Source organism: Globicephala melas, chromosome 11 (assembly GCF_963455315.2).
Source record: "Globicephala melas chromosome 11, mGloMel1.2, whole genome shotgun sequence".
NCBI classification, from domain to species: Eukaryota; Metazoa; Chordata; class Mammalia; order Artiodactyla; family Delphinidae; genus Globicephala; species Globicephala melas.
Window position 1 is genome coordinate 72,811,235 of NC_083324.2, and position 27,626 is coordinate 72,838,860.

Here is a 27,626-nt window from a genome sequence, read left to right on the forward strand (position 1 = left end):
ATATTCTTATATAATACTGAGATTCATTCTATTCCATCAGAAAAATACTAAAGTGACCACTGAAGAGAATGCTGACCTGGGAATCAGAAGACCTGTACTTTAGGTCTTGTTTTGCCTCTAACACAAAATGGGAATCTCTAGGTTAAGTTGCTTCATCTTACTGTGACTGAGCTCTCTCTTCTTTGTATAGAGCTGATGTTGTGTGGTTCTATGTGTATCCTGTACTTAGGGAAGTCCTGAAATCTTTAGAAATACTTCAGAGCCATAGTTCCTAAGATTGAAGAGATCAGACAAACTATTCAAGTCCACACAGGAAAACAGCCTCAGTCTATTTGCAGTGATTCTTATATAGAAGAAATATCACTGGGAGAAGCCATCAGGTTCCTAACTTCTGGGAAACGGCTACATATTTCAAAACTGAAAACGTGTGTGAACCACTTCACCTGTAGCAATGAGACAGCTATTTAACTACTGCACCAACTTTTGTTATGCTTCCCTTCTCTCACACAGAAGGGCACTGGATTTAGGAAATCAGGAGGCCTTGTAATACTGATAATTGAAGAGAGACTGTGGCATTCATAAGAATCTGTACTTTCATTATAGATGGAGAAAGGAAAAGGAATTCTAGGTACACTTTTTCCGGCAAGTTAAAGGTTAGGGAGATCACTACCACTTCTGGTTTCAAATACCTCCCCCTCAAGATGCTCTTACTGTAGTGAGTCAGGTCCAATATAAGAAACCTAAGATGTACTAATAAGCTTTGCAAAAAGTACAAGCCACTATGCAATTCATATGAAGGCTAAATAGTAAATCTACCTTTTTAAAATAAATAAGATATATGTTGAAAGTTATTAGTTCTTTTTAGAGAAGTATATCTAAGAGACTACAATATTCAAAGGTATACAAATGTTCTTTGAAAATAAGAACAAAATTTTCAAATGGATATTTGATCACATAAACATAGATGAGCAGAAGGAAAGGGAAACCCTGTAATCAAATAAATTACTGTAGCCTAATACTTTTTCATTGTACTAGTCTATACGGAGTCACTTGTTAGATAAAACTAGACACTCTACAATATGAGAAAAGTCTTTGGTGTTTTGATTGTAAGGAAATAACAGTGAGGCTTCAAAAATGTAGGCAAATGTAGTGGACACGTTTTAAACTTCCTTTAAGAAAGTTAATGTCTATTTTCCAACAGCTAACAGAGTAGATACCTTCTGTAGGTAGGAAATGTGAATATACCTTTGCATATTCCTTAAGAGAAGCATATCCTTTACCATTAACTGAAGAAAGAAAAAAATCCCTACCAAGTCCCTATTAAAAAGAAATCAGATTTGGTATGCCTGTGACACTTTAAAGAACATATTATGTGGGAAAACAAAATAAACATTTAACCTGGCAAATGAAAATGGATTTGGAGTTTCAACATATTTGGCAGACAGGTAGAATTAAATTCAAGTCAAGTATTCAGAGAAACTAATATAGTATTTAAATATTTGCTTAAGTAATATAGTATTTAAAATAACATATTTGAAGAAATGTTTTTGTTGAAATGTTTTACAGTTTTAAGTGAGGATATTTTTTATGAGAAAAGGCTTGACTGAAGAATATTTTACTTTTTTTGTCATTCTGTGAACTTCAGCGGGATTTTTATATTTACTCTTTCATTAGCCATTTTAAGTCTAAGATAACTGGATAGTATCCCCTGTAGCTTTTAAAATGAAATTAGATTTAGATTAAGATAATCATTTTTGAAGTGAAATACTCATAGTCTCAAGGTCAACTCTACCATATGTGTGGGCACGCTGTAAATGATGAGCGGATGAATGGAGGGAAGGCTGGGTGCAGTAAGCACCTAACGTACTGGCTGCCAAGTGTTGCTGCCTCCATCACTACAAGGCTGTCCTACAAACCTCCACAGCAGAGAGGTTACAGCATGGCCCTGGCTTCCACGCACGCTGCCAGGCCCCAGCCTGGACACCCAACACAAACCGGGTCAATCAGATGTCATTTGCTGAGGTCTGAGATTGTTATCCCAGAGAGCTGGGTCTGCCTCTCTCTAGGTGAGGAAGCTAAGTTGGGAGCATCTGCTGGTGGAATATTATACAAGCAGTAAGTTGACAGCAAGAGAAAAATTAAGCCTATGCAGATAGGGAGAAGCAAGACATCAGAAACAGTGAACAAAACATTGATTTCATTGGTGTCTGAGTTGCAGTTCCTGAGGCTCATCTCTATTTCCATTTTTGGGTTGCTTAGAAGATACAGATCCTTACACAATAAATTTGTCTATGTGCAGAGCTAAATATTTTTCTAAACAACATATCAAATGGGTTATAAGTGAATGAATGAACAAATTTAGCTTGTCATCCCTAGCCTCTAAATGAATCCATGATGTTTGTACAGTCTGTACACCAATCACAGAAAGAACAGTGGTAACTCTTATTGAAGTGTAACTCCCATGACAACTTTGCATCACTACCCTGAAAAAAACTGACCTCTTTCCTATATGTAACCAACACTTTTTAAATTTAATAGCACACTGAATTAATATACCTCTTTAATTCACCATCAGGACATTGCCAATAGCTTGGACATAAATTATATAAAGTCCTAAATGCAATCATGAAGTCCTTCACTCAGTAGGAAATATGATCATCCTAAATAACCTTACAAAATGTCAGGTGGAGGTGCCAATTTTTTTTACTGGTCTCTAATACCAGTAGTTTTCTGTTTCCAGAGAAAACAAGCCAGATAAAACAGTTTCTAGAGATGATAAGCATCCTGTTGCACTGAAAACGTGGAACATGTAAAAATTCACTTTGAAAACTAAAATACAAAATCCTCCAACTTATATCCTGAAAGTTTGTTCTAAATTCGGACTGTATCTTCTCATAGAAATATTGTCTTAAATGGTGGGTAGATTCCCAAGTAATCTTACAAAAACCTCTTTAACACCCACATGCATCTGGACTATATCCAGTTTATGTTAAGGATCAGAAGAGGCATAATTAATTGAGAATTTTGTCCATGTCCAGTATTATGCAAAATTATAAAAACACAAAGTTGGCGTTTGACGTCTTCTCACTTTATTTCTGAAATCTCAACTTCCTAGCATATCTCTCTTGAATTTTCTCTTTCCTGCAAACATACAATATAGCACATTGCTTAATGTTTTCTACTCTTTAAATTTCTCTAAAGTTCAAAACTACTTTACCTATTCTCTTTGCTGATCTTTAAATGTCTTTAAAGAAAGACCCTTTCAGCTAATGATTAAGAGGTAAGCAATCTGATTCACGTCAGTATGTAAATGACTGAGTGTCCTTGGCCCTGCATGTGTTTTTAAAAATTTTGAAAGAAGAAACAGTAATCTCTTATCAACTATGGCTTTGAAAATTGTGGATTTAAGATAATGAGGTTTCACATTTTTAAAACAAATATGAAAAAATCTGTTATCTTTAAAATGTGTGATTCTGTTCAGACATTACCTGAAATGGCCAAAGAAAAGCAAAAGTAAAACAAATAACTTTCTTTGCCTTGAAGCTAGGGAGGCTAGTAATCATATACAATATAACTCAATGTCTTCCAGATACATTTTTCCAGGTTGGAAGAAATAGGACACTTTCCTGCTATTTTCCTTTTCCAGATAGTGCTGGTACCCATGAATTTTCCTTCCCAGCACTTTTGCTTTGTAACTGTGATCTTCGGCAAGTGCTTTAGGGTCCTCACTGCAAAAGGGGAATAATAACAGAATCGACCTCATGAGTAGACTGTGACGTGAGCTGATGTCTGTGTTAGGATTTAGAACAGTGTCTGGCACTGTGTGGCAGGTACCGCATAGGACTCTGTTGTTATTACTACTATGTCTACTTCTCTGGTATATTACAAGTTCTGTCAAGAAAACAACTGTATTGTGAACACTACTTTATGTCTCCACGATCTAGTACAGTAGCTGGCATAAAAAAATAAAATAGGGACTTCCCTGGCGGTCCAGTGGCTAAGACGCTGCACTCCCACTGCAGGGGGCATGGGTTTAATCCCTGGTCAGGGAACTAAGAACCCACATGCAGTGCAGTATGGCCAAACCAAACCAAACAAAACAAAACCCGAATTCATTTTTAAGGTTCATAAACTAAGACATATAGATTTATGATTCCTCAGAATTTAAAAATAACCATTGAAAGATTTAACTACAAGTTAATTCTGAAACTACAGTTTAAAAAAAATGAAAGGAAACGGGCAAGGAAGCAAAAAAAGCAGAGGAATACAGTAAGATAAAAACAAACTAAAAATAGAATTACCATATGATCCAGCAATCCCACTACTGGGCATATACCCAGAGTAAACCATAATTCAAAAAGACACATGCACCCCAATGTTCATTGCAGCACTATTTACAATAGCCAGGACATGGAAGCAACCTAAATGCCCATCGACAGACGAACGGACAAAGAAGTTGTGGTACATATATACAATGGAATATTATTCAGCCCTAAAAAGGAACAAAATTGAGTCATTTGTTGAGACGTGGATGGATCTAGAGACTGTCATACAGAGTGAAGTAAGTCAGAAAGAGAAAAACAAATATCGTATATTAACGCATGTATGTGGAACCTAGAGAAATGGTACAGATGAACCAGTTTGCAGGGCAGAAGATGAGACACAGATGTAGAGAACAAACGTATGGACACCAAGGGGGGAAAATCGCGGTGGGGTGGGGATGGTGGTGTGCTGAATTGGGCAATTGGGATTGACATGCATACACTGATGTGTATAAAATTGATGACTGATAAGAACCTGCAATACAAACAAACAAACAAAAAACAACTAATACTGAACTTTCTTTGGGTTATTTGTATGGAAATATGTTAATATAAATGTTTCAGACATTACATGAAATTTCTAAAAATCTTATATGTTCTGGTATAATGTTATAAGTCATAATTCTAGTTATTACTTTAAAATGTATATCTCAGAAATAACTAAATTTCCTTGTCAACTGCATTATAATGAACTTTCATCAAATCTTTAATCATGGTCATTTTTAAGTCTTTTGTCATTTACAGACAGTTCTGGGTGTACTCTGATGCTTTTGCAAAAATGTTCTTATAAAAGGGTTTCATCTTCAAGGAATTCACGGAAAAGACTGACAAGTACAGGTTTCTGGTAACTGACTATCCTGCTGAACTGAAGTAATAAGCATTTTCAGAACTCTAATGGAAAACTGATGAATTCATAAAAGTGCTAACAAAAGTTCAAGATAAAAAAAATTAATTACATGGGACTGAGTGAACTGATGAGAATGATTATAATTTTTGTGACTTTGTTTGAATAATAAAAAAAAATTCCACAAGGACTCAGAGGCAAAAAATATACAAATCAATTTTCACTGCAAAGTAAAGGAGCTGTTACAGTGGAGGATTACTGGACTGAATGTCAATATTATGACATAGTATGAGTGTGTTTCGTGTTTGGTAATTTCAATCATTGTTGCTTTTGTTGTGGTCATCCATTTACAATGCTTGGTGTCAGTTTATTTATCTCTTGTAAAAATAAAATACAGTGTGTGTGTGAAAAAAAATTATAGGGAAAAGAAAAAGAAGTAAAAAAAAAAGAATCTGAAAAAGAATGGATATATGTATAACTGAATCACTTTGCTGAAACTAATACAACGTTTTAAATCAACTATATTGCAATATAAAATAAAAATTAAATTAAAAAAATAGTAAAAAGAAAAAACAACATATGTGCTATGTAAATAAAGGTAAATAGGGTAATGTCATCAATTGAAAGAAATTAAAGGAAATAATCTTAATATACTATTAACGACAGTTACATCCAAACTAATTGGTTCAGAAAGACTAACAGTAAAGATAGGCGAAGATATAGCAAGCCTGGTATTCACTGGACCAAGAGAACCAGTTTCTACTGATGAAGAGTCTATCAACAATGAAGAAAAACTCTTGAACTTCTCCCTCCTAATGTAGGAGAACTGGACTATATACAAGAAAAATGGTGGGACATTAAAGGTGATATTTACAAATACATCACAGCAATAAAAGGCTTACTTTTAAGAAAGAAGATGAAAAGCAAGGGAATACCATTAATAATAATGATCTAATAGATACATAAACATCTCCCTAGCCTGTCCATAAGTCATTTACAAAAAGTCGCAACATATTAGGATAGGATACCTAGTAAGTTCTAATGAATTCCTAACACTAAAAAGAATATAGCTAACAATCTGACTACTATGCAATAAAGCAACTAAAACACCCAATAGAGGCTGAAACAGACAAAACATCCAGCCTGGAAAATATATACCCATATATGTCAAATATTCTCCTACATAAATTAGGCTAAAGGGCAATTCTAGAGGATATTTACAAAACAGTATTTAAATCATATAAGTATTATATATTGTTAAAATCTATGGGCTATAGCAAAAGCTATGCTAAGAAGAAACTTTACAACTTTAATATTTCCACTGTTAAACAAATTTTTCTATAAATAAACAATGAATACATTTGATTTTTCAAAAAAGTCTCTGTTCAATTATATCCTTAGTATAGTACTTAGAAAGGCAATTTCTGGATCAAAGGCATATAGGGTTTTTTTAATTAATGCGTTTGATAGAGATTGCTACACTTTTCTCCAGAAAGCTATGTATCAACTTATGCTCCCACTAGTATAGTCTATTTCTCCACACCCAAGTGAACATGAAATAATCCTAGGTACAATTTAAACAAAAACATTTTCTAGGTTAAATAACATGTGATTTCTGCACACCCCCCCCAACTTTGGTTTGGTTTCTGGGAAGGAAGAGGGTAGATTGAGAGATGAGGTTCAAGATTATTAAAGTGTATTAAAATGAGTTATAAATTTTCTTGCCTCAGAGAATCTACAATTCTTTGAATAACTCCTGAATATAACCAGCTGGCCTACAGTCATTAAATATGAAAGTACCCAAGTCCCACACAAGTGGATGGAAGGATTTAAAATAATACCAAGGGGTACTAGTAGAGGAATTTTTTAGAAGAGTTGATGAGTTTGAGATGACCGATAGCCCAAAGAAATAATATCCAGGCCATCAAGATACCTCATCACTCTTTGGTTACAATAAATTAAATGATGAGTTTCTATGAGTCACAGGAAAAGTTTAAGCAATATTTAATTATACAAATGATGTACTACATTTTCTACTTCAAAACTATATGATGGGGCTTCCCTGGTGGCGCAGTGGTTAAGAATCCGCCTGCCAATGCAGGGGACACGGGTTTGAGACCTGGTCCAGGAAGATCTCACATGCCGTAGAGCAACTAAGCCCATGAGTCACAACTACTGAGCCTGTGCTCTGGAGCCCGCGCGCCACAACTTACTGAAGCCTGCGTGCCCTAGAGCCCGTGGCTCCGCAGAAAAAGAAGCCACCGCAATGAGAAGCCTGCACACCGCAATGAAGAGTAGCCCCCACTCGCCGCAACTAGCGAAAGCCAGCATGCAGCAACGAAGACCCAATGCAGCCAAAAATAAATAAAAAACAAACAAACAAACAAAAAACATATGATGGATCATCAATAAGAACTGCTTAAGGGACCTCCCTGGCAGTCCAATGGTTAAGACTCTGTGCTGTCAATGCAGGGGGCACGGGTTCAATCCCTGGTGGGAGAACTAAGAACCCGCATTCCCAGCCGCCCCCCCCAAAAGAACTGTTTAAGAGGATGGGGGAAATTCCCAAAAATTTCACTTGAAGACTTTTTGTTTTTTTTTAAACTAAGAGTGATAACTGTCTTACATTAGGCTATTTTATTTTATTGATTTTAATGAACTTATTGTAGGGCTACAAGGAACAAGTCTTCCAAGATTCAGATATCTTCCCTGCTAAACCCAGATGGATAATAGAACTTTACACAGAGCTACCATCTAGGGAAAAAGGCTTCAATTCTTTCTTTCTTCCTCTTTCCTTCTCTCTCTCTCACTCTCTCTTTCTCTCTCTCTGTCTCCATCTCCCTCTCCCTCCCTCCCTCCCTCCCTCTCTTCTTAGTCCTCTTTCAGTCTCTCCCTCACTTGGATAATTTCTACAGATATAACAAAGGAATACAGAAGTATTCTGAGATATTTGTGTACATACTGAATTTTGGTAAATAAAGTCTAATTTTAAATTACTTAAAAGCTCTGATAGAGCTTTTATATAATAAGATATTTTTTCAAAATTAAAACAATTACCTCAGTGATTTTGGATTTTTCCACAGTGTGTCTTCCCAAAGGTGGCCACTTCTGTACTTACAGCTTCTCCATATTTGAGAGCAGGTCAATAAACCCACTATTAATGGCTGTCTTCTATTTAAGGTGCAGAATTACTACAAGAAATAGATGTCTTTTCTTCAAAGACTTTTGAAAGGACTTTTAAAATTTGAATTCTTTTCCCATATAGGCCATTACAAAGTATTGCGAAGAGTTCCCTGTGCTATACAGTAGGTCCTTATTAGTTATTTTATATACAGTAGTGTGTATATGTCAATCCCAAAAGAGTGGATATATGTACATGTATAACAGATCTACTTTGCTGTACACCTGAAACTAACACAACATTGTAAATCAACTATACTCCAATTAAAAAAAAACAACAACTCCCCATGTGACTGGGAACCACTGATCTAAGCAAATGATATTAGACTCATCTGAGAGATGCAGCAGTTAACCATACTCAACATGAGGAATGATAAAGACCTATTCTGGTTGAGATTTTTTACAAAATTTTAATAGAATTAACATAATCTGTTGATTGATTTGTACAATGATGAGTGTCTAAGATATATTAAAATTTTCAAAAGAATGGAAACCAAAAGAATAAAAAATTTAAAAAGGGCGTTTAAAATAAGATTTAATAAATATTTTTAAAGAGTAGGATAAAATGCCCAAATTGTTATTATTTGGTCACTTTAAAATTAAATACCACACTTTAAAAAGTTCATTACATGGCTATGTTATTAACTGTGGGAGTATGGCAAAACACTTCCCTTTGTAACTGAATATAATAGCCAAAGTCGTGATGGTAAAAATGAATGATGAATGTAATATTAATTTGAATTAAATATTAAATTCAAGCCCACAGTCTTATCAATATAGTAGATGAGGCAGATAAATGCAAAAGTAACTTTTGTGAATCTGGTGATTTGTTGGTCAATTGTTCCTTAGTGTTAGAAGGACTGAGTGAAACAAGTTTCCTATTGTATGAAGTAGAATGAATGGAAATGCAAAATTTCCATGCCACAAAAAATTCAACAGTAACCTAAGCCATATGCAAATTCAAACTATTGATATTTTCTAAGTAGAAATCAACCAGTAACTAAAAGAATTGTCCAGAGGAGATATTTAATGGATCAGAGAAGTGAATAAGCATATGTTATTATTTGAAGATGCTAAATCATAAGATCTTATAATAGCAAATACACAAGGAAAAGTGTATACCATTTACTGCCAAATGTTCTGAATTGGTAACTGGAGAGAATGAACCAATAGTCACATATGGTATTGATCCATTTGAAAAAAAAGTCTGCTAATTGAAATTAGAACTGATGCTCAGTATCAGCCTGTAGACAGATCCGGAACACTGCAGGTCAATACTGAAGCAGCGTGGTTAGGAGAACTTCTACAGCTAGAACTGTGGAAAAGCCACTACTCTAATTTGAGCAGGAAGTTATTCAAGCAATGAAAACTATTAGCAACTGGAAAGCACCTGTAAAAGATGTGTTGAAGAGCTCCTGACACAAAAATTTCATAAAGATCTATAGCTTTCTTTGTAATCCTACGTGAATCAGAAGAAAAGACTAACTTTATACACCCAGAAACTGCATTCTTTAAGCAAAAGAGAAAAGAAATTCAGATCATCCAAAGGATAGATTAATAATACTTGCATATATCACCTATTTTATTCACCATATTTGGACAAATATTTAATGGAAGTTTGTAATGTTCAAGGCACTGTGCTGGGTACAGAAGATATGAAAGTAAATAAAATAAGTCCATGCTTTCAAGGACCTTATTTAGTAAGTCAAACTAAGAAAAAAACTACTAGTTACAATCTATCACATACTAAAATATCAGAACTGAGATGCTGCCAGATAGAGAAAGCTCAGGGGAAGGGAAGAAAAGCTGAATGCCTATTTAGGGAACTATAAGTCCGAGGGGGTTCCTTAAATCGTGTGTGCTGGTGGTGGTTGTGTGTGTGTGTGTATGTGTGTGTACATGTGCCTTTTGGGAGGTAATATGGGAAAAGCGGGGGCAGCAGGAATGGTGGGAGATGAAGATGAAAAAGTCTGTTGGGGCCAGATCATGAAAGATGCATGAATAATGTGTTAAGGACTTAAGTTTCTACTGTAGAAAATGGAGTCATGAAAAGCAGAAACCTGGCAGCACCTGATCTGTCCTTCGGACCAATGCTTGTGAAAAGGAGATTTCCCAACAGACATCCACATGCAACAGATTACACGGATCACTAAATATTTACAGCTTACTCCAGAATTCTAAATGAGGAATACAATGAGCTAAGAGTAAGTCTAATTGCATTAAGCAGCCTGATTTGCATGATTTCCCATACAGTGGTGAACAATAAGAGCTGATGTTAAGGCAGCAAATAAATGAAGGGATAGAGGGTAATTATCTATACCAAACAACTAATGATCTGTTAATGCCACAGAAGAAGTGATAGCGTTAAAAAGACAAAACTCTTTCCACAGAATAAATTTATTTTCATATTTAGAAGGACTAACTTGTTGCGATTAAACCAATAAGATAAAAAAAGGCCAGACTGTGTAACAACAATCTGCCCGCCTACTGTGGGGAATGTGGGTGAAGGAGAAAGAATCGGGAAACATAATCTACAAAATATTCAGGGAAAAAACATTTTGGTTATTACAACAGCCACAACTCGAGAACTACAAACATTAAATGTAAATTAGTGGTAAATCCTGTGGCGTTCTGAAATTCGATGATATTTTAAAACTCTTCCCCGCCAAGGTGTTTTATAAACAAGCTGGTGGAGTGATCTCTGCGAAAACCCCTTGAAATGTATCTTTTAAAAGAGAAGGGTTTCATTTTCAAAAGGACAAACTGAAATTATTTGAGAAAGAAAATATTGATTGATTCTATTAAAAACTTAACTGGACAGTATATTCAGAGGTGCTAGTCGAATATCCACTTAGCAAGACTGAACAGTGCAGCGCAGTAAGGCCCACGCTGGCACATCAGCGCTGGGAGACACGGATGATCAGTGTGCAGTACTGGTGCATATCTTCACCCTGGAAAGGATTCTCTACTTTACTGAAGCTGAAACTCCTCGGTGGGGAAGGTGGAAGTGAATGGCAATCACTGTTCCTATATCCAAGGCCTGATTTAAAATATGCTGTCTCCATAACAAAAGATACTTGTGGACATCGGATCATAAGCCCTGATTTGGATTAAAGGAAATATGACTACTATGAGTACTGCTTCAATGCTGTTACAATGTATTTTACTCCTCAATAGACTAGGGAAAGGGCAGGGAGAAGAATCTTTTAAATTTCACCCACACTAAATAGTAAAAAATTCGAAATGGGTCTGAGGGTGGAAGACAAAAATGGAAGTGATGCTAAATATTTTATCATAAAGATGGTAGTTATTTGACTGATCTTGTTCTAAAATTTTTCTATAGCAAAGCATAACCCAAGAGACTGATTAAACTACTACCACCACCACCCAAGCACTTCTAGCTTCACACCTGGTATGTGGGGCACTCTGAGCAAAGCAGAAGTCTGACTCTACCCTCAGTTCACATGGTTAAGAGCCCAGAGTTCACATGGTTAAGAAAAGCCTAAAAGAATCCCTTGAGAACCATCTGTCAAATCTGATGTGTTAAGCTATAGAACGATAAGTACCTGGGTAAGAGTTAGGGAGTGTTCTATTTTTATAAGATCTGTAACTTACTTTTCATGTCATTAACTGAAAAATGTCTTCTTCAGATGTTTTATGGCAATGAATATACAGATCTCTACCATTACGTAATCAGAATGTGTGGATAAAAAGTAGTTTGATAGAGTTGGAAATCAGTTTCAGAGCTCCACATTACACCAAACTTTGGGTTCTCCTAAAGTCACGTAATACTCCCTGTTCTGCAGTTTCTAGGCCAGAAAAACATATACTAAATTACATTAATTCTGCTCTGTGTAGCTAGAATTACCAAAGGTTTTGGGTGGTATTTCTATTAATATTCCCTGAAGAATGATTTCATAGAGTATTTTTAAATTATCTGAACAGAAGTTACTTTCAAAAGAATAAAAGACATACTGATGTGTTCTCTTGAATCTCTTTCAGAAACTAATCCTGACATATTACACTATTTCAGGTTTTAAAATGGAGCCTACTTCTCATTTTTCTGTTCTGTGCGCTCTTCAGCAAACCACACTGAAGTTAATTCTATGGACCTGTCTGAAGTTAATGATCAAAAATCTCTTGAAGATGTAATGTGCTTTACTTCAGGATAAACAAAATTTCAAATAAAATATCAAGTGAAATAGACTATACACGGCTCCATCACACAACCAATAACCCACCTAGAGGGTTCAAAATTCAAGATCAAATAGAGTAATAATAATAAAAATGGCAACCATTTATTGGGCTTGTATTCCCCTCACCAGAGTACTTAGTTACCTTTTGATTTGCCAGTTACTACTAAAGGATTGTGAGGGCAGAAACCATATTTTGTTTTTTTATAGTCATAACCTCAGGACCTAGAAATAGTGACTGATTTACAAAAGAAGCTCTAATAAATGCTGAATGAATTAAAGAGTGAAAGGATGGATGGATGGTTTGCCTGAATCCAAAGAAAATGATTTCCACTCATTCTAACATGCTGTCTCTTCGGGAAAACTTCCCAGAGATCTGAGCAGAGAGTCAAGATTGTGATGCACCACTCTCAATTCTTACACATAACACAGAGGTACTTTACACTTAAGAACCCTCGTGGCTGCCTTTCCAGCATCTATTCCTTCTTGCGAAAGCTTCAGGGATCCATGCTTTTACAGAGGTTAACTGTACCCTCTTTGGAGATGGAGCATATGACTTAGGCTAAGCCAACCAGGGTATGTCATTCTATCAGCTGCCGTGGGTGGGATGGGTTTTGGAAGATACATACGTACACATGTACACGTGTAGGCATATATACACATGTAGGCATAGTATATGCATGTGTGTAAGTATATACGCATATTTATATATATCATGAATGTACATATGTATATAAACTATATCTCTCTAGTCTATAAATTCTGCATTTCTTAATCCCATATATATGTATATTTTAAACTTTGTTTTGGGTTTCAGTTTTTTAACTCAATCTTTTCAATGTTTTTGGTATTTGTAAACATTTATCTTATTGGGATTAGCCTTTTTGTGATAAATCTTATCTAAGATATTATATCTCAACTCAGTCTTGAAGGCATTGTATTTTACTTTACTTTATAACTATAAAAACCATGACAGATAGAAAAGGGGAAGTGCTGAACTGTCACATTTCATAAACAGGAGAAGATGGAGAACTTCTATAGTCAGCCACCTCTCTCAACGAGGTTCCAGTCTACCTAGCTCCAAAAACTATAACGCTAGGACTCAAAACCCCCAGGGATCATAAGCTTGTTACACTTGGAGCATAACTGAATGGTATACCTGATTTCTGTGATCATTCAACCTTTACGAGAAACTTTGTATTTAAAAATCTATGACTAGTCACTTCAGGTTAGATTCAGATGACCACCTGGGATCTTACTCAACTTTCAGTCAATTAAACAATTTTTAGGCTGCCTTACATTTTATGTATTCCATTCTGCTTTTTCTCTAGATTCCAGGATTAGGCCTCTAACTTGAAAACACAAGATAAACAGTCACTGGGGATTTTCAGCACCCTACGCTGTTTAAAGGCTGCTCTTTGGTGAGCTCTAATCTTTGTTCTCCTGTTTATTTTACCAGTTTGAGGGTTAGTCAGAAGGTAGAGAGCTCACCCAATTTTTTTAGGCGTTCCTTATTTACATCTTCTTCACAAAACCTAGCAGTTCAGTAGCCCAGATATTTTACTTGATTAATGACAAACTTGAGCTTCTCCAAGTTCCTTCACAGGAGAGCAGTAGGGTTTTAGGCAAGCTCTTCTGTGAGTGACCACAGGTCCTCTGGTAAGAAAACACAAAGCTACCTGCAGGCTTTAGTGACCCTTCCTTGGCCTTTGGTTGACACAGTCACATTTAGTTGATTAGATCTCAAAAACTTAGAATGTGAGAAACAGGATCAACAGCAAACACACGTGGGTCACTCTGGGGTGGGTTTAGGGGGTCTGAGGGGTGGGTGGAGGGGAGTTGTGAGTACTTATATGTATTATGCTTATCATTTCCCTGCTTCTCTTTCCCAGTCCCTCAAATACACTAAAGCAATTCTGAACATTATTTAATCTTTACTTGATAATTTAGAAGGGTCTTCAGAGGTCATGGATCACAGATCTCTACTACACACACACCAAAGTGTTAAAAATTTGGTGCTGGAGAAAAACAAATGGGGTAAGCGTTAGTTAACTTAATATGATAATGGACTAGCAAGTAGAAGTGGATATAAAAATTCAGACATTTTTTATATTTCAAATCACATAATACTTAATGAAGTAAATTATGAGTAAAACACAAAGCCAGGCACACACAGAAATCAGCTGAAAACAATGGGAAAGAACTCAGTTTTTCATATGCTTGCTCGATATTTTGAGAAAAATCTAGGGTCCCAAGCGAGCTTGTGTCTATAAATTTTTTTCTCTTCTAAATTACATTTAAATAAAAAAAAAGAAAAAAGAAAAAAAGAACCAATAACAAGCTTTGTTGGTAGGTCTATACCATTTTCATACATTCTAGGGGAGAAGGTAGTAAACAAAGTTTCTACAACTGTAAGTGATGCTTAGAGGAAAATTAAATCACTGAGTGATGCCAGGACTGATTATTCTACTGCACTTTAAAAGCAAGGGATTGCAGTCTGTGAGTCCAAAGTGGTTTCATATGGACTGCCACAGTTGTGGTTTACGCTTGAAACTATAACCTGTCAAATTAGAAGCAGGCAAGGCCTATGCTCTTAACGGTTCCATTTTTTACTGTCTATAGTTATGTCTACAAGTTCAGCATTTTTTTATCCAGTTTAAACTCTGTTATTTGGATGAACAGAATCTCAAACCTACTCTTTGTTATCTTGGTTAGAGATTTTAGTTATGATACAAAGCTTAGAGAAACTGCCAATCTAATTTTTATCGTATAGGTGAAGCTGACTTTTTTGTAACTATTTTTATCAACTATTGATATTTTATTATCCTGGTTACCACTATGTAATATACAATATAACTACAGGGAGAGAAATATAAACCACATAAGCTCCCAAGCTTTTTCTATCCTGCACTTCCAAATATTTTATTTACTTGAACTTGTACCTTACTGGCTCATCACTCTTCCAGGCCTACAGTAGCCTGCTATTATGAGCTCAGTGTTACAACATGCTCCATTTCTTCTCTTCTCCTTGACTGTGAAATGCCCTTCCAGGCAACAGGCGTGGTTGACAGAGATCTTCCTGTCAAAACTGAAAAGCTACTTGTTCAATTTTACTACTGTTTTCTGTAGAGTCCTTCTTTAATAAATTTTTCTTAATGCCCGTTTGTATAATATAAAAATGTTTAAAAAATAAAGCATAAACAATATTTGCTCTCTGTGTAATGCATCATAAGTGAAACCATGCCACAAAACAATCATATCCTGTTTAGGCCATAATGACATCAGAAATACATGTTTATCATCTGCTTTGGACAACTTAGCATGTTTTTGGCCCAAGGCGAACTAAAATCATTTGCAGTTGCCTCAAACCAAGATAACCACACATTTCTAAGGTAATTGATACCTAAGAAGAACATTGCCTTTAGATCACAGTTCATGATCTAAGCATACTAATTCTTTAAAGAAGGTGGTTAAATTTTATAAAGCATATATGTCTATTGGACTTCCTCCAAAATTTAACATGAAATAATTATATTTTTAGCATGCACAGAGACTATGATAAAGTCAGCACTTAGCACGATCTTTCGGAGCTCTGGAATTACCTCTCTTGACCAATTTAAAGAGAAGGGGAAAAATGGAGATTTGTTTTTTTACATGTAAAAGTATTATAAGAATAAGAATGATAAGAATAATGCCTTATATTTTAGAAGGCACTCAGATGAAATCAATCACTACTTTTATTTTTCCACAAGTATTTAAGGAAACCATTTTATGAATAGAAAGCTAAGGTAAATAGAAGGCATACAATTTTCATATTCATTGTTAAAACATACCCAGGGAATCCAAACACATGTCACTAACTGTGTTTTACAGTGGTATAAAGCATGGAATTGCCCTGGATCCTACCTTATCTGGTGCGTCCAACCAGAGGCTGCAACTACAGCTGGAAAAATAGCTCTTCACACTATATGCCAACGCAAAAGCAGTAAGGATTACCTTTGTCCACAAAGATAACTGGATGGTTTGGTACAAAAACTAAGTAAATATTTAATTATAAACTAGCTTCTATGGAATAAAATAGTTTCAGTAAAAGTAAGATCCAGAAGGAAGCTTAGGGAAACCTACTCATATTCAAAGGAGGAAACAAAGAAACAGAAAACTGAAGTTGTTTCCCAAAGTCAGCTATGAAGGCAGAGTTTAACATCCTTTCCAGGGTTACTCCACTACACAATGCTGCCTTCAGACATGAAACCACTGATTTGGACATTTCAGACCACATTTAAAGAACATAAGAATAGAACCAAATAGTATATGCACTGCAGTTATTCTATTACCCTAAAAAGGGAAGCATGTACTATACCTCCATTCTTTCTTGTTTAACTTCATCAATTTCATCATCTTCAAACATTGCCAAGAGTTCTCCTGTTTGGTCAATGGAGTTGAGAAAGTCTTGAGCGATTTTTTGTCTTTTGTTCGCATTATTACTGCCACTCAATTTGTCTTCATGAAGACAAGGGAAGGAAAAAAGAAATGTTCTTAAATAGGTTTACATCTGCCCCAATCATATGTATTGAATACCGCACATAAAATTCAGAACTGGAATTCTCTCATAATAATCTTCGTAAGGAGAATCCTTGTATCCAAAACAAAAGCATAAGTCATGCAGAATTAAATCATCTATTTATGTCATGAATAAGATTGAGAGAATAAAACCAAATGATCAATTAGCACAATAAGTGTGAATGGATTAAAATTCCTTACAAAAAAAAAAAAAAAAGGAAAGACTCTAAGATTTGGAAAAAGAATCCTGCTACAGCAAGCCTAATTAAGAAAGTAAATAAAAACAAAGACATAAATAAAAAACATCAGGATTGAGACATGAAATTAAAAGAAGAAAATACTAGGTACACTACTGTGGCAATATATTTGAAACCTATGGGATGAGATCTTACTCTTTTTCTCATAAGAGATAAAACTACCATACTTATTTAAAAGCAAAACATAACTCTGAGAAAGTTACTGCAAAAAGTCAGGAAGGAATGTAATATTGCAAAAGGTAATTAATACAGTTTAATACACAAAAGTATCAGTGTGAATTAGTGAGGAAGAGCTACATTATTTTTTAATGTGACAAATTGTGTGCTCCTATACCAAATAAAGACAACCCAAACATCTTAGAGTGAAAAAAAGCCTGTCACTCCCTACTCCAATACAGCTTTGTTACCACCCACCTAAATTATGTTGCTACTATCAAATATATTATACATCTATATATTATAGACACAATATTACAATTATATAGCTTGTTTTATACAATTGCTTTTAAATCTATTAAGAAAGGAAAATAAATAACACAATTCTATATTCTCTTATATTTACCTACATAATTACCTTTATAGATACTCTTTGTTGTGTGTGTGTGTGTGTGCGTGTGCGTGTGTGTGTGTGATGTGTGTAGGTGTGGATTCAAATTATTGTCTGGTACAACTTGCTTTCAGCCAGAATAACTTCCTTTAGTATTTTTTATATGGGTCTGCTAGCAAAAAAATTCTCCAGTTTTTGTGTATCTGAGAATATCTTTATTTTGCCTTCATTTTTGAAACACAGTTTTGCTGAACATGTTTCTTGACATATTTGTTGTTGACAGTTTTTCTTTTCAGCATTTGGAATACGTCATCCCACTGCTATCTGACCTGCATTGTTAATGAGAAGTCGGCTGTTAATATTGTTGAGGTTCCACTTTATTTGATGAGGTGATTTTCTCTTGCCTTTCACGATTTTCTTTTTGTCTTCGTCTTTCAGCATTTCTACTAGAATGTGTCTGAGTATGGATTGCTATACGTTTATCCTACTTGGAGCTTGCTGAGCTGTTTGGATGTGATTAATAATTTTCACCAAAGTTGAGAAGTTTTCCATCGTTATTTCCTTGAATATTTTTTCTGCTCTTTTTTTCCTTCCCTTCTGTAGTCCCATTGCATACACTGGTTCACTTAATGGTGGCTCATATTTTTCTGAAACACTATTAATTTTTCTTCATTCTTTTTTCTATTTGTTCTTTAGACTATATAATCTTTAACAATCTGTCTTCAAGTTCACTGATTCTTCCTTCTGTCAGTTCAAAGTTACTATTGAGCCCCTCTACTGAATTTTTCATCTCAGTCATTGTACTTTTCAACCGCAGAATTTCCACTTGTTTCTATAATTTCTATCTCTTAATCGATATTCTCTATTTTTGAGACACAGTAACCACACCTTCCTTTTGTTATTTGCACATGGTTTCTTTTAGTTCTTTGAACACCATTTATAATAGCTAGTTTCTGTCTGCTAAGCCTAACATCTGGACCCCCTCGAAGGCAGTTTGTGTTGTCTGCTTATTCTTCCTGTTTTTATGGATCATACATATCTGTTTCTTTGAATGTCCAGTATTTTGTTGTTGTTGTTGAAAATGGACATTTTAGGTAATATATTGGAGCAACTCTAGCTAATAATTCCCTCTCCTCCCTGGGGCTTGTTGTTATTGTTTGCTTGTTTGGTTGTTTATTTGTTTAGTGACTTGGCTGGGCTAATTCAGTAAAGTCTCTTTCCCTCTCGGTGTGCAGCCTTGGATGTTGTTCCTCAGAGGGTACAGCCTTGAGCGAGAGAACAGTCTCCTCAATCACCAGGGATGACTGTGGTTTTAGTCAAGTTCTCTTTACCTGTCACTTTTCCTGATCTCTCCACTAAGTTTCTGGCTGGTATGACTCTATTGGTATGATACACAGCTGTTATCTTCCACTAACTGCTGGCTGACAGTTCTATTGTTTTGATAATACTCTTGTGCATAAATTGCTCCACAGATTGATCTAAATGATTTCAGGTCACTCTGCAGAGTCAAGGTTGGCCAGCCTTTAAGTTTTGCTCTGACCCCAGGAAGACTCTTTTTAGCTATCTCTTTCCTTTGTTAAACTTTTAGCTGGTGCACTGTTTTGTTTGTTGTTACTAGTATCACAGAGTGACCAGCTTCCCCTTAATTCCTCCACCAGGATCTCCATTGTTTTAAAACACCCTTAGCCATGAACTTCAAATGCTCTTTCCCAAATAGTCAGTCCCTATAGGGAGAGCTGCAGAGCTCTCTGATATCAAGGGCTGGCTCTCTCTTACAGGATGAATCTTTGTACTTCTGTACTAGAGCTGGGGTTGGGAGTAGCAAGCAGCTTCTCTCTGAAAGACTTTCCTGGATCTAAGAGTGAGGATCTGGACAGAGATGGTAGCCCCTTGTCTTCAAGGCTTGTCTCTTCTGGTGTGAAGCTTATTCCCTGTGAGCAAGCCAGGATGTGGCAAGCAGGGTCCATCTGGGGTAGAGCTTCCCTATGACTAGAAGATGAGAGGAAGGCCCAGTCCTTTTAGCTGTGCTTGCCTAGCACAGAGGTTCTGCAACAGAGATGAAGGAGATGAGAGATGCTGATCTCCTGCCCCTCTTGGGGTGAAACTGTCACCCTAGATTGGGAGGTACAGAAGCAGGTGTCCATGGTTCTTGGACACATTTGCCCAGAGTAAAGCTTCTATCATTTTGATCTGGGGCAGCAGGGTGGGAGAGGAGGAGAGAAATGAGGGGAGTATATTGTGGCTCAAACACAACAGAGTCTCACTGTTCTTAATGAGATTTAGTAGATTTTTTTGAATATGTTCCTCCATTTGCTGTCTGCCCTTAGGACAATTTCTAAAGATTTTAAACTATTATTTTTAAAATGTTCACCAGTTAAATGTGTTTCACTGGGAAAAGAGTCTACCACGTTCCTCACAAGGCCACTCTAGAACTCTCATCTCAGTATTAGATGTATTTTACCTGAGTATTTTACCTTACAAATTATATCAACTACAGTGAATCCTTGAAGAACACAGGTTTGAACCGCGTATATCCACTTACACATGATTTTTTTTCATTAAATACGTACTACAGTACGTGTCTCTATGAGGTTGGTTGAATCTGGGGACGTGGAACCGCATACATGGAGGGCCAACTGTAAAGTTACAGGCAGATTTGACTGTTCAGACAGTTGGCACCCCTAACCCCTGCATTGTTCAAGGGTCAACTGTATTTTAAAACTTTATATGAGACACACAAGATTAGAAAATTTAAATGATAAAGAGGAGAGGTTTGAAATAAATAAGGAGGTGAGGACATAAAACTGATATGACAGTGTTAGTAAAACTGAATACTAGTCTCACTACTCTGAGCTTGGTATTCAAAGCATAGTATTAAGTTATCACTTATTCAGTGGTGGGAATGTATCAGGTGCTTTTCATACATTATGTTGAACTCTCATGGTCAGTAGTATAATTTATGACTTACAAATGAGAAAACTGACCCTCAGGGACACATAGAAAGAAAGCAGAGAACTGCGATTAATAGGAATTTAGGTCTGTTTTGCTCCAAGTCTAGATTCTTTATGCTCTCCATAAAGGGAAGCATTACATTCATTTGGAGTTAAATTCTATGAGAACTGCAGGAATACTAAATAGACAACACTGATTAGACATTTGATCAGAATTTTTTTTGGCATGGCCATTACACTTGCTGACTTGTTGAGGATCAATGAAAGGAACTGGTTCTCTTTCAAAGTTAGTTAACTCTTCAGTTGGTTTTTGTTGTTTTTTGATTCAGTTGGTTTTGAGCAATTTTCTGGAATTCTTCTGAATACAGTAGTTTGTTTAGCTACTTTAGCAGTGAATCTACCAGCAAAGGGTACTACCATGCAGTGACTATATTCAATACAAAATAGATGAATTACTTCAAAAATACAACATATTTATTTTGATTAATAAGTATTATTTAATAATTATCTATTTTCAGCTTATCACTATTTGATTTTGCAACATAAATATTTTCTTTAAATATCCTAAAATGGGGAATTGAGTTGGAAAATCAGCTAAGGAAAATTTCCCATTCTGTGTCAGACGTTTTGTTAGATTTCAAACAGCACAGAAATAACACATTAAAATGAGGTGACTTTACATTATAAAACGTATCAGATACTTTGTATAATAAATTAACAAAAAAACATACATGCCAATTTCAAAAATATAATAGTTCTGGCTCCCTCCATTCAGGACAGAAAAATTATGCTTGCTAAAATCAATTATGTTTTAAATCAACACAATTTTCTTAGTTTCATGACACTCTGGTGTAAAGCAGGTCATTTTATTAAAAAAAGAATTAAAATGCCAGATTACTCTGAAGTCACATAATTGGAAAATACAAGATTTAACTGCCAACTATATAAATATCTGCACAGTTTCTAAACTACATTATTTAACAGAAGTACATATATTCTACTCTGATGGGAATATCTACATTGACATTGTATAAATGTGTCATCAGCATACATGTGTTGTTGTACTGGTTTTAGTTTAGTGCTTTAAGTTACCTTCCAGAAGCTCATCCTCGTCGATGCCTTTGACGATCTTTGATTTGTAGTCTCGGAAAAACATGTATTTTAGCAGTCTTCTAAGTTTTTTCTATTAAAAATATGAAATAAGTAAATAAAAAACCTTACACATACATTCGCTTTATTGATTAAAGACTATTATGATAACTAAATTTAATAACGTGTACCCCAGGATCACTGTGGGGGGGATATAGCAATTCTCAGCATAGTACTGTGAATACAAAATTTAGTCATCAAATTAAACATAAAAGCTACAACACTAGCATTTTTTTATTTTATTTTTTTTTGCGGTACGTGGGCCTCTCACTGTTGTGGCCTCTCCCGTTGCGGAGCACAGGCTCCGGACGCGCAGGTTCAGTGGCCATGGCTCACGGGCCCAGCCGCTCTGCGGCATGTGGGATCTTCCCAGACCGGGGCATGAACCCGTGTCCCCTGCATCAGCAGGCGGACTGTCAACCACTGCGCCACCAGGGAAGCCCCAACGCTAGCATTTTTTAAAAGCACTTTTCATTTGCAAGTATCCAGATACTCCAGAATCACAATGATTTTTGTTTTTGGGGTTTTTTTGGTTAAATTCCTTCTGAAGATTGTGATAAACTTTCCACACTATGCTGCAAATACTGACTTTATGGAATTTTGTACACATTCAGAACCAAATTTTATTTTTTAAAATGATTTACAAACAGCTAGACAAGGTGTTTGTAACAACTGCTTTAAAAAGCCAAGCACTCTCCTTTTTATTGTTTTTTTATTCTCTGAGAATCTTTTCTTTTATTTAGAAGAGTTGGTTTATGTTTTATATTTCTGGAAAACATTCTGTAATCTGAGAAACATATTTTTATGAAACTCAAAGCTGATGAATGATAGTTGAGTCTTAATGATGGCTTTCTTTAGGTTTATTAGAAGACTGTAATACTGTTTAACTTTAAAAGTAACTGATAATACTTCGTCATCTGTTGTATGCTTACATTTAGAATGGATTATTACTGGTTCCAGGTCTTCATGTTTAAGATTCCTAATGACAGCTGAAATAAATTGTATTTTACAAAGCTCTTTTACATGCATTCTATTTGAAATTTTCAATAGCCCTGAGATACAGACAAATATAATCATCTCCTTTTTATATATAGGGAAACCGAGGTTAAAGATAGTCTCACAACTGAAGCTTATAGCAGGACCAGAAGTAGAACATGACCTCTGAACCCCAGTTTCCTTATTTACAAAGTAAGTAAAGTACTTACCTTAGAGGACTATTGTGAGGAATAAATGAGAAAATGAGTGAAGCTGCCTAGTGCAGTATGGAAAACACAATAGGCAGTCAATGACTTCTGCTTCAATATAAACAAGCATTATTAAGAGAAAAAACATATACCTGTATATAGGTGTTTGCTATCCTTTTTTTCTCTTTCCTCTGATTCCTGAAAATTCAGTACTTTAGATTTTATTTTGTCTTATATTACAGTCATGTAAACTACTTTAAATTCTGTTTGGAACACACCAGCATATAAATAAAATTATTATTTTGAGGAGAAAGATGAGAATACTGGCAACTATCATATTACAGCTAGGCTCTTGGTTGCTAAAAAGGTTCTGATTAACAGTCCTTCTAGACAATAGAAGGGTTTTGACAATCAGTGTGTATTCCTGAAGTTTCCATAGGATTTAAAACTTTGACTTCCCCGAAAGGCAGGAAAAAGTGTCAATGTGGACTATTTTTTGTGCTGGCTTGTTTACCTCTGTCGATGGAAAAGAAAAACTGACTGGACATATTCTGTAAAGTACTGATGCGCACTGCCCTCCAGCTGCCTTCGTAAAGGATCTTGGCTCAAGGTCCCTGTTCCTGCCAACGGCACCTTCAGGCTCTTTCCTCACAGCACCACTGCTATATGGTGCCTACTTCCCCGTCTTCCTAATGAAGTCACTAAATCCTGAACATTCTTACTCTTCACCATCTCTCTGAATTCTTCCTTCCCATCCACTTTCAGAGCCATCATACTAATCACAGTTTGCCTTGATTACTGAGCCTGCATCCTGGTTAGTTCCATTCTACATATAGCTGCATACAGCTGCATGAGTCTCACCCTAGGCAGAAACCTCCACTTCAACAAATCCTACAGCCTCTCCAATCTAATCACACAACCTTAAAATGCTGTGAGTCTCAAAATGCTTCTTCAACTAAATCATACAGATTTCCTAAACCAGATTATAGCTTCTTGATAGTGAATACATTTCTTTTCTCTTTATAGTCCTCATACCATATAAGAGTTAATGAACTAAAAATTTATAAAATTTAATGGTAGACTGGTCGAGGTGCAATTTGTAGATCTCTGAATCCCACTGCAGAAGGAAGAGAAGTTTAGGCATCCAAGTTTAGTCAATCTCCAGTCAGTCAGAAGGAAAGCTTTCACAGATATAAAGTAACTGGGTATCACAGAAAGAATGTTAACCAGGATATCCAGAAGGTCAGATGGGATGCCTTCTGATAAAAACCAGAGCCACAAACATACAAAAATGGGTAAATGTAATTAAAATGCCAGGGGAAAACAATGGAGAAATGAAAGATGGAACATTAGGAACTAAGCACCGCGTGCTCACTTGGGTTAGAGTCTACCATAACATGCTGTGGTTATTCAGTTAGTTTTTCCACATGTAACTTTCAGATGAAAATTTTATTAAAAACATGCAAAATGTCACAAAATATTTTCAAACTAGTTACTCTTGGAAGATAGTTATGACAAAATTATACGTGTAAATACCAGCATAAATATTTTAATGCCAGAGTTCAAAGAGTAAGAAAGATAGATCTTTAACTATTAAAAAACCTAGATATTATGGTGTATATTTATCTTATACAATATTCATCTTGATTGATTTGCTTTTTTCCTTTTAACCAGTGTCACAGAAAAAACTTTGTATTTCAAGTGAAAAAACTATTCTATGAAAGCCTGTATAAAATTAGAAGAAAAATAAATATGCCACTTAGTTATATCCCAGTTACCAAAACAAAGCACCTGGTCAATATCTAGTGAACATTATGTAGCAATGAAAATGTCTAAATATATATTTAAGGATAAGTGAGAATTCGTTGTCAGCATACTTTTATATAAGTGCCCTTGTCCATGTAAAAATAAAAAATAAATTCTTTTGTAGTAAACCATTTTCTTATGCAAACTATGAGGACTCAAATATTAGTTCAACAGTTATGATTCCAATGTGAAAGCTATAAAACAAGGGTAGCTTCCTTACATAAGTGTAATTAATCACCAAGCTTGGCATTTCAATATGATGAAATTATTTTATATTACCTTATCTTTGCGTATCAAAAACAGAAGATCTTCAGCAGAGATTACCCTTGCTCCCCGGAGCTGAGAAACTTCAGCAGCTTGCTGCAACTAACAACAAAGGAAATTTTTCTCAATAATCTAAATTAAATATACTACAGTCATGATGTCTCAAGAGAGATAAACATTCTAAGAGTTCTAAACATTCTAAAAACCTTTGGGAATAATCCAGCAATCACAGTACTGCTTTTGAAAGCAAAATGTCTTATGTTTTAAGGTATAAAAAAATTGCAATTAAATTAACTTATACGCCTACCTGTAACTGATACAATAAAGAGAAAGCCTTGACTTCTTTCATGCAAAAGAAAAATCATATGCAGCTTCCAGAAATGCATTAATGCACCTGAAAATAATTTTATGAAATTTTATCCTCATATCCATGTGAGCAATGGTTTCACTCAGTATCACTAGTTGAATAAGTATATTATTAATCTGAGCTCCCATGCTGGTATGATTTGAAATAGGCCCATTCAGAACTTTAAAAGATCAACAAAAACAGTAGCTGTTTCTAATATCCAAAGGAAAAAAAATAGTTTTAGTTTTGGCAAGTCTTCAGTGGGCAAAGGATTCAGTCCATAAATCATAATACTGGACTGCATTAATTTCTTTCCACACTAATCACATACACACAAAAAGTTAACTGTATCTGCAATGCACAACACAAAACATACTGCATGAAAAGTTAGATTCCCCCTGAAATGTTCATCTGGGCACTTATATCTACAAAGTTGAGAGTTTTCTGGGATTCAGAAGTCCTAGAAACACAATCTTACTTGAAAATGACCTGGAAAATAAAAGAATGTGAAAAATGATAGTTCTATTTTTTGGCACAGGCAAAATCAGTTTCTTATTTTGATTAGTTAAAAGGAACATAAAATACATCCAGCTGAAAAAAATAAAGATGCTGGAGAAAACACTGCAAAAATGTGCCTGTAACTTCTTCCAAATTTGATCAAACCATGGTGATTGCACCAAACCAACTCTATCCAATATTATAAAAATATTTACATATAAAAGCTGTTCTTGAATGCATCTTTCTTTGAAAGGAATAAATCTAACACATATTCCTAAGAACTAATCTTTAAAAAATGACACACTGTTATCTTAGCAAGTATAAGAAATCAAATAGTGCATTTGTACTAAAGAAATTCTGAATGGTCAAGAGATTTTGCTAAGTAAGCTTCAAACCTTGTCTAAATACACAGACTACAAAATAGACTATAAACTCCCTATGTGTCAGCCTTACCACTGAATTTCCTGGATACTGGTGGTTGGTATATAAACATAATTCTACCTAAATATAGAAATTTAAATTTAACTGTGAACCATTTAAAAAGAAATCTTGGGGGAAAGGTTTTTCAAAAGATGATATATCTACCCAGAAGGAAACTAAGTTTTCAGTGGGAAAAATGTGAACATATTTTTCTAAAAACTCGAAGAATGTCAGGGAAATATGTGTACATGTGTTTTTTCAAACAAAAACATTTCTATGACAGAATAAAATACACATAATCAATGTGGAGAAGAATATGGGCTCAGTATCCATTTGTCTGGACACAGAGAACCAGGAGGCCGCACTGTCAAGTAACTTTTTATTTTCTTAAATGGAGGATGGTGATGATTTGAAAACTCTGAAATACTATACAGATATAAGTAATTTTACTCATGTGAAGAAAGGACCAGGATGAGTGTACCTCCCTAAATTGTCTTCCCAATAGATCAACTGTTTATCCACAACACATGTGAATAATCTGTATTTATAACACTCTCCAAAATGTCAGTGTATAAACACATTCAGTCGGAAAAAAAAGAAGAAAATGGAAAATAAACACATAGAAGAGTTAGCCATTTTAAAACACCTTTTCGAAACCAGTACACAACTATTGTAGAGATCTGGATCACAGTTAAGTTGTCATAATTAGCAGGAAAACTTTATCTTTAGCTTTCATCTACCTTATTTACTAATTTCCCTCACCCAACCTAGTGCCCTCACTAGCACTGGCACTGCTGGCACTCTCCAGGATGCCTTGGACTCCCACGTAGTGAGTCCTCAGGGCTGAAAGTTATCATTGTGTTACTGCACCGCAAGCCCATCTGGCCCCGACGTGTCCCACACTCCAAAATCATCTCCTCCACACTCTCACCTCCTCTTCTCTACAAAGTGAGGAGGGCGAGCTTCTTAACTAATTACAGTGATCACACTACAGTGTGTATTGCCCACTGGCTAACTTCTAGAACTTTTGTCTACAATTACCAAAGAGACTAAAGAAACTTCTCTTTAACAACGTAAGCTTAGAAAGCAAGTTAGCAGCTTGGCA

At 35.4% G+C, this 27,626-nt stretch overlaps 1 protein-coding gene across 12 annotated transcripts in view; it reads right to left on the minus strand.

The window, feature by feature from the left end:
- Positions 1 to 27,626, minus strand: part of SUPT3H (SPT3 homolog, SAGA and STAGA complex component) — a 448,516-nt gene that overhangs the window by 143,837 nt on the left and 277,053 nt on the right. For all 12 annotated transcript variants that reach the window (XR_009565771.1, XR_009565773.1, XR_009565769.1 and 9 more), the window contains 3 exons: positions 25,273 to 25,359; positions 21,947 to 22,037; positions 16,900 to 17,039 (listed from right to left, as the gene is read on the minus strand). Coding sequence is in view for 5 of the 12 variants with exons in the window: in XM_030870554.2 (XP_030726414.1) it covers positions 16,900 to 17,039; positions 21,947 to 22,037; positions 25,273 to 25,359 (318 nt within the window). In the remaining 7 variants the exon portion in view is untranslated. The remainder of the gene's footprint in view (positions 1 to 16,899; positions 17,040 to 21,946; positions 22,038 to 25,272; positions 25,360 to 27,626) is intronic.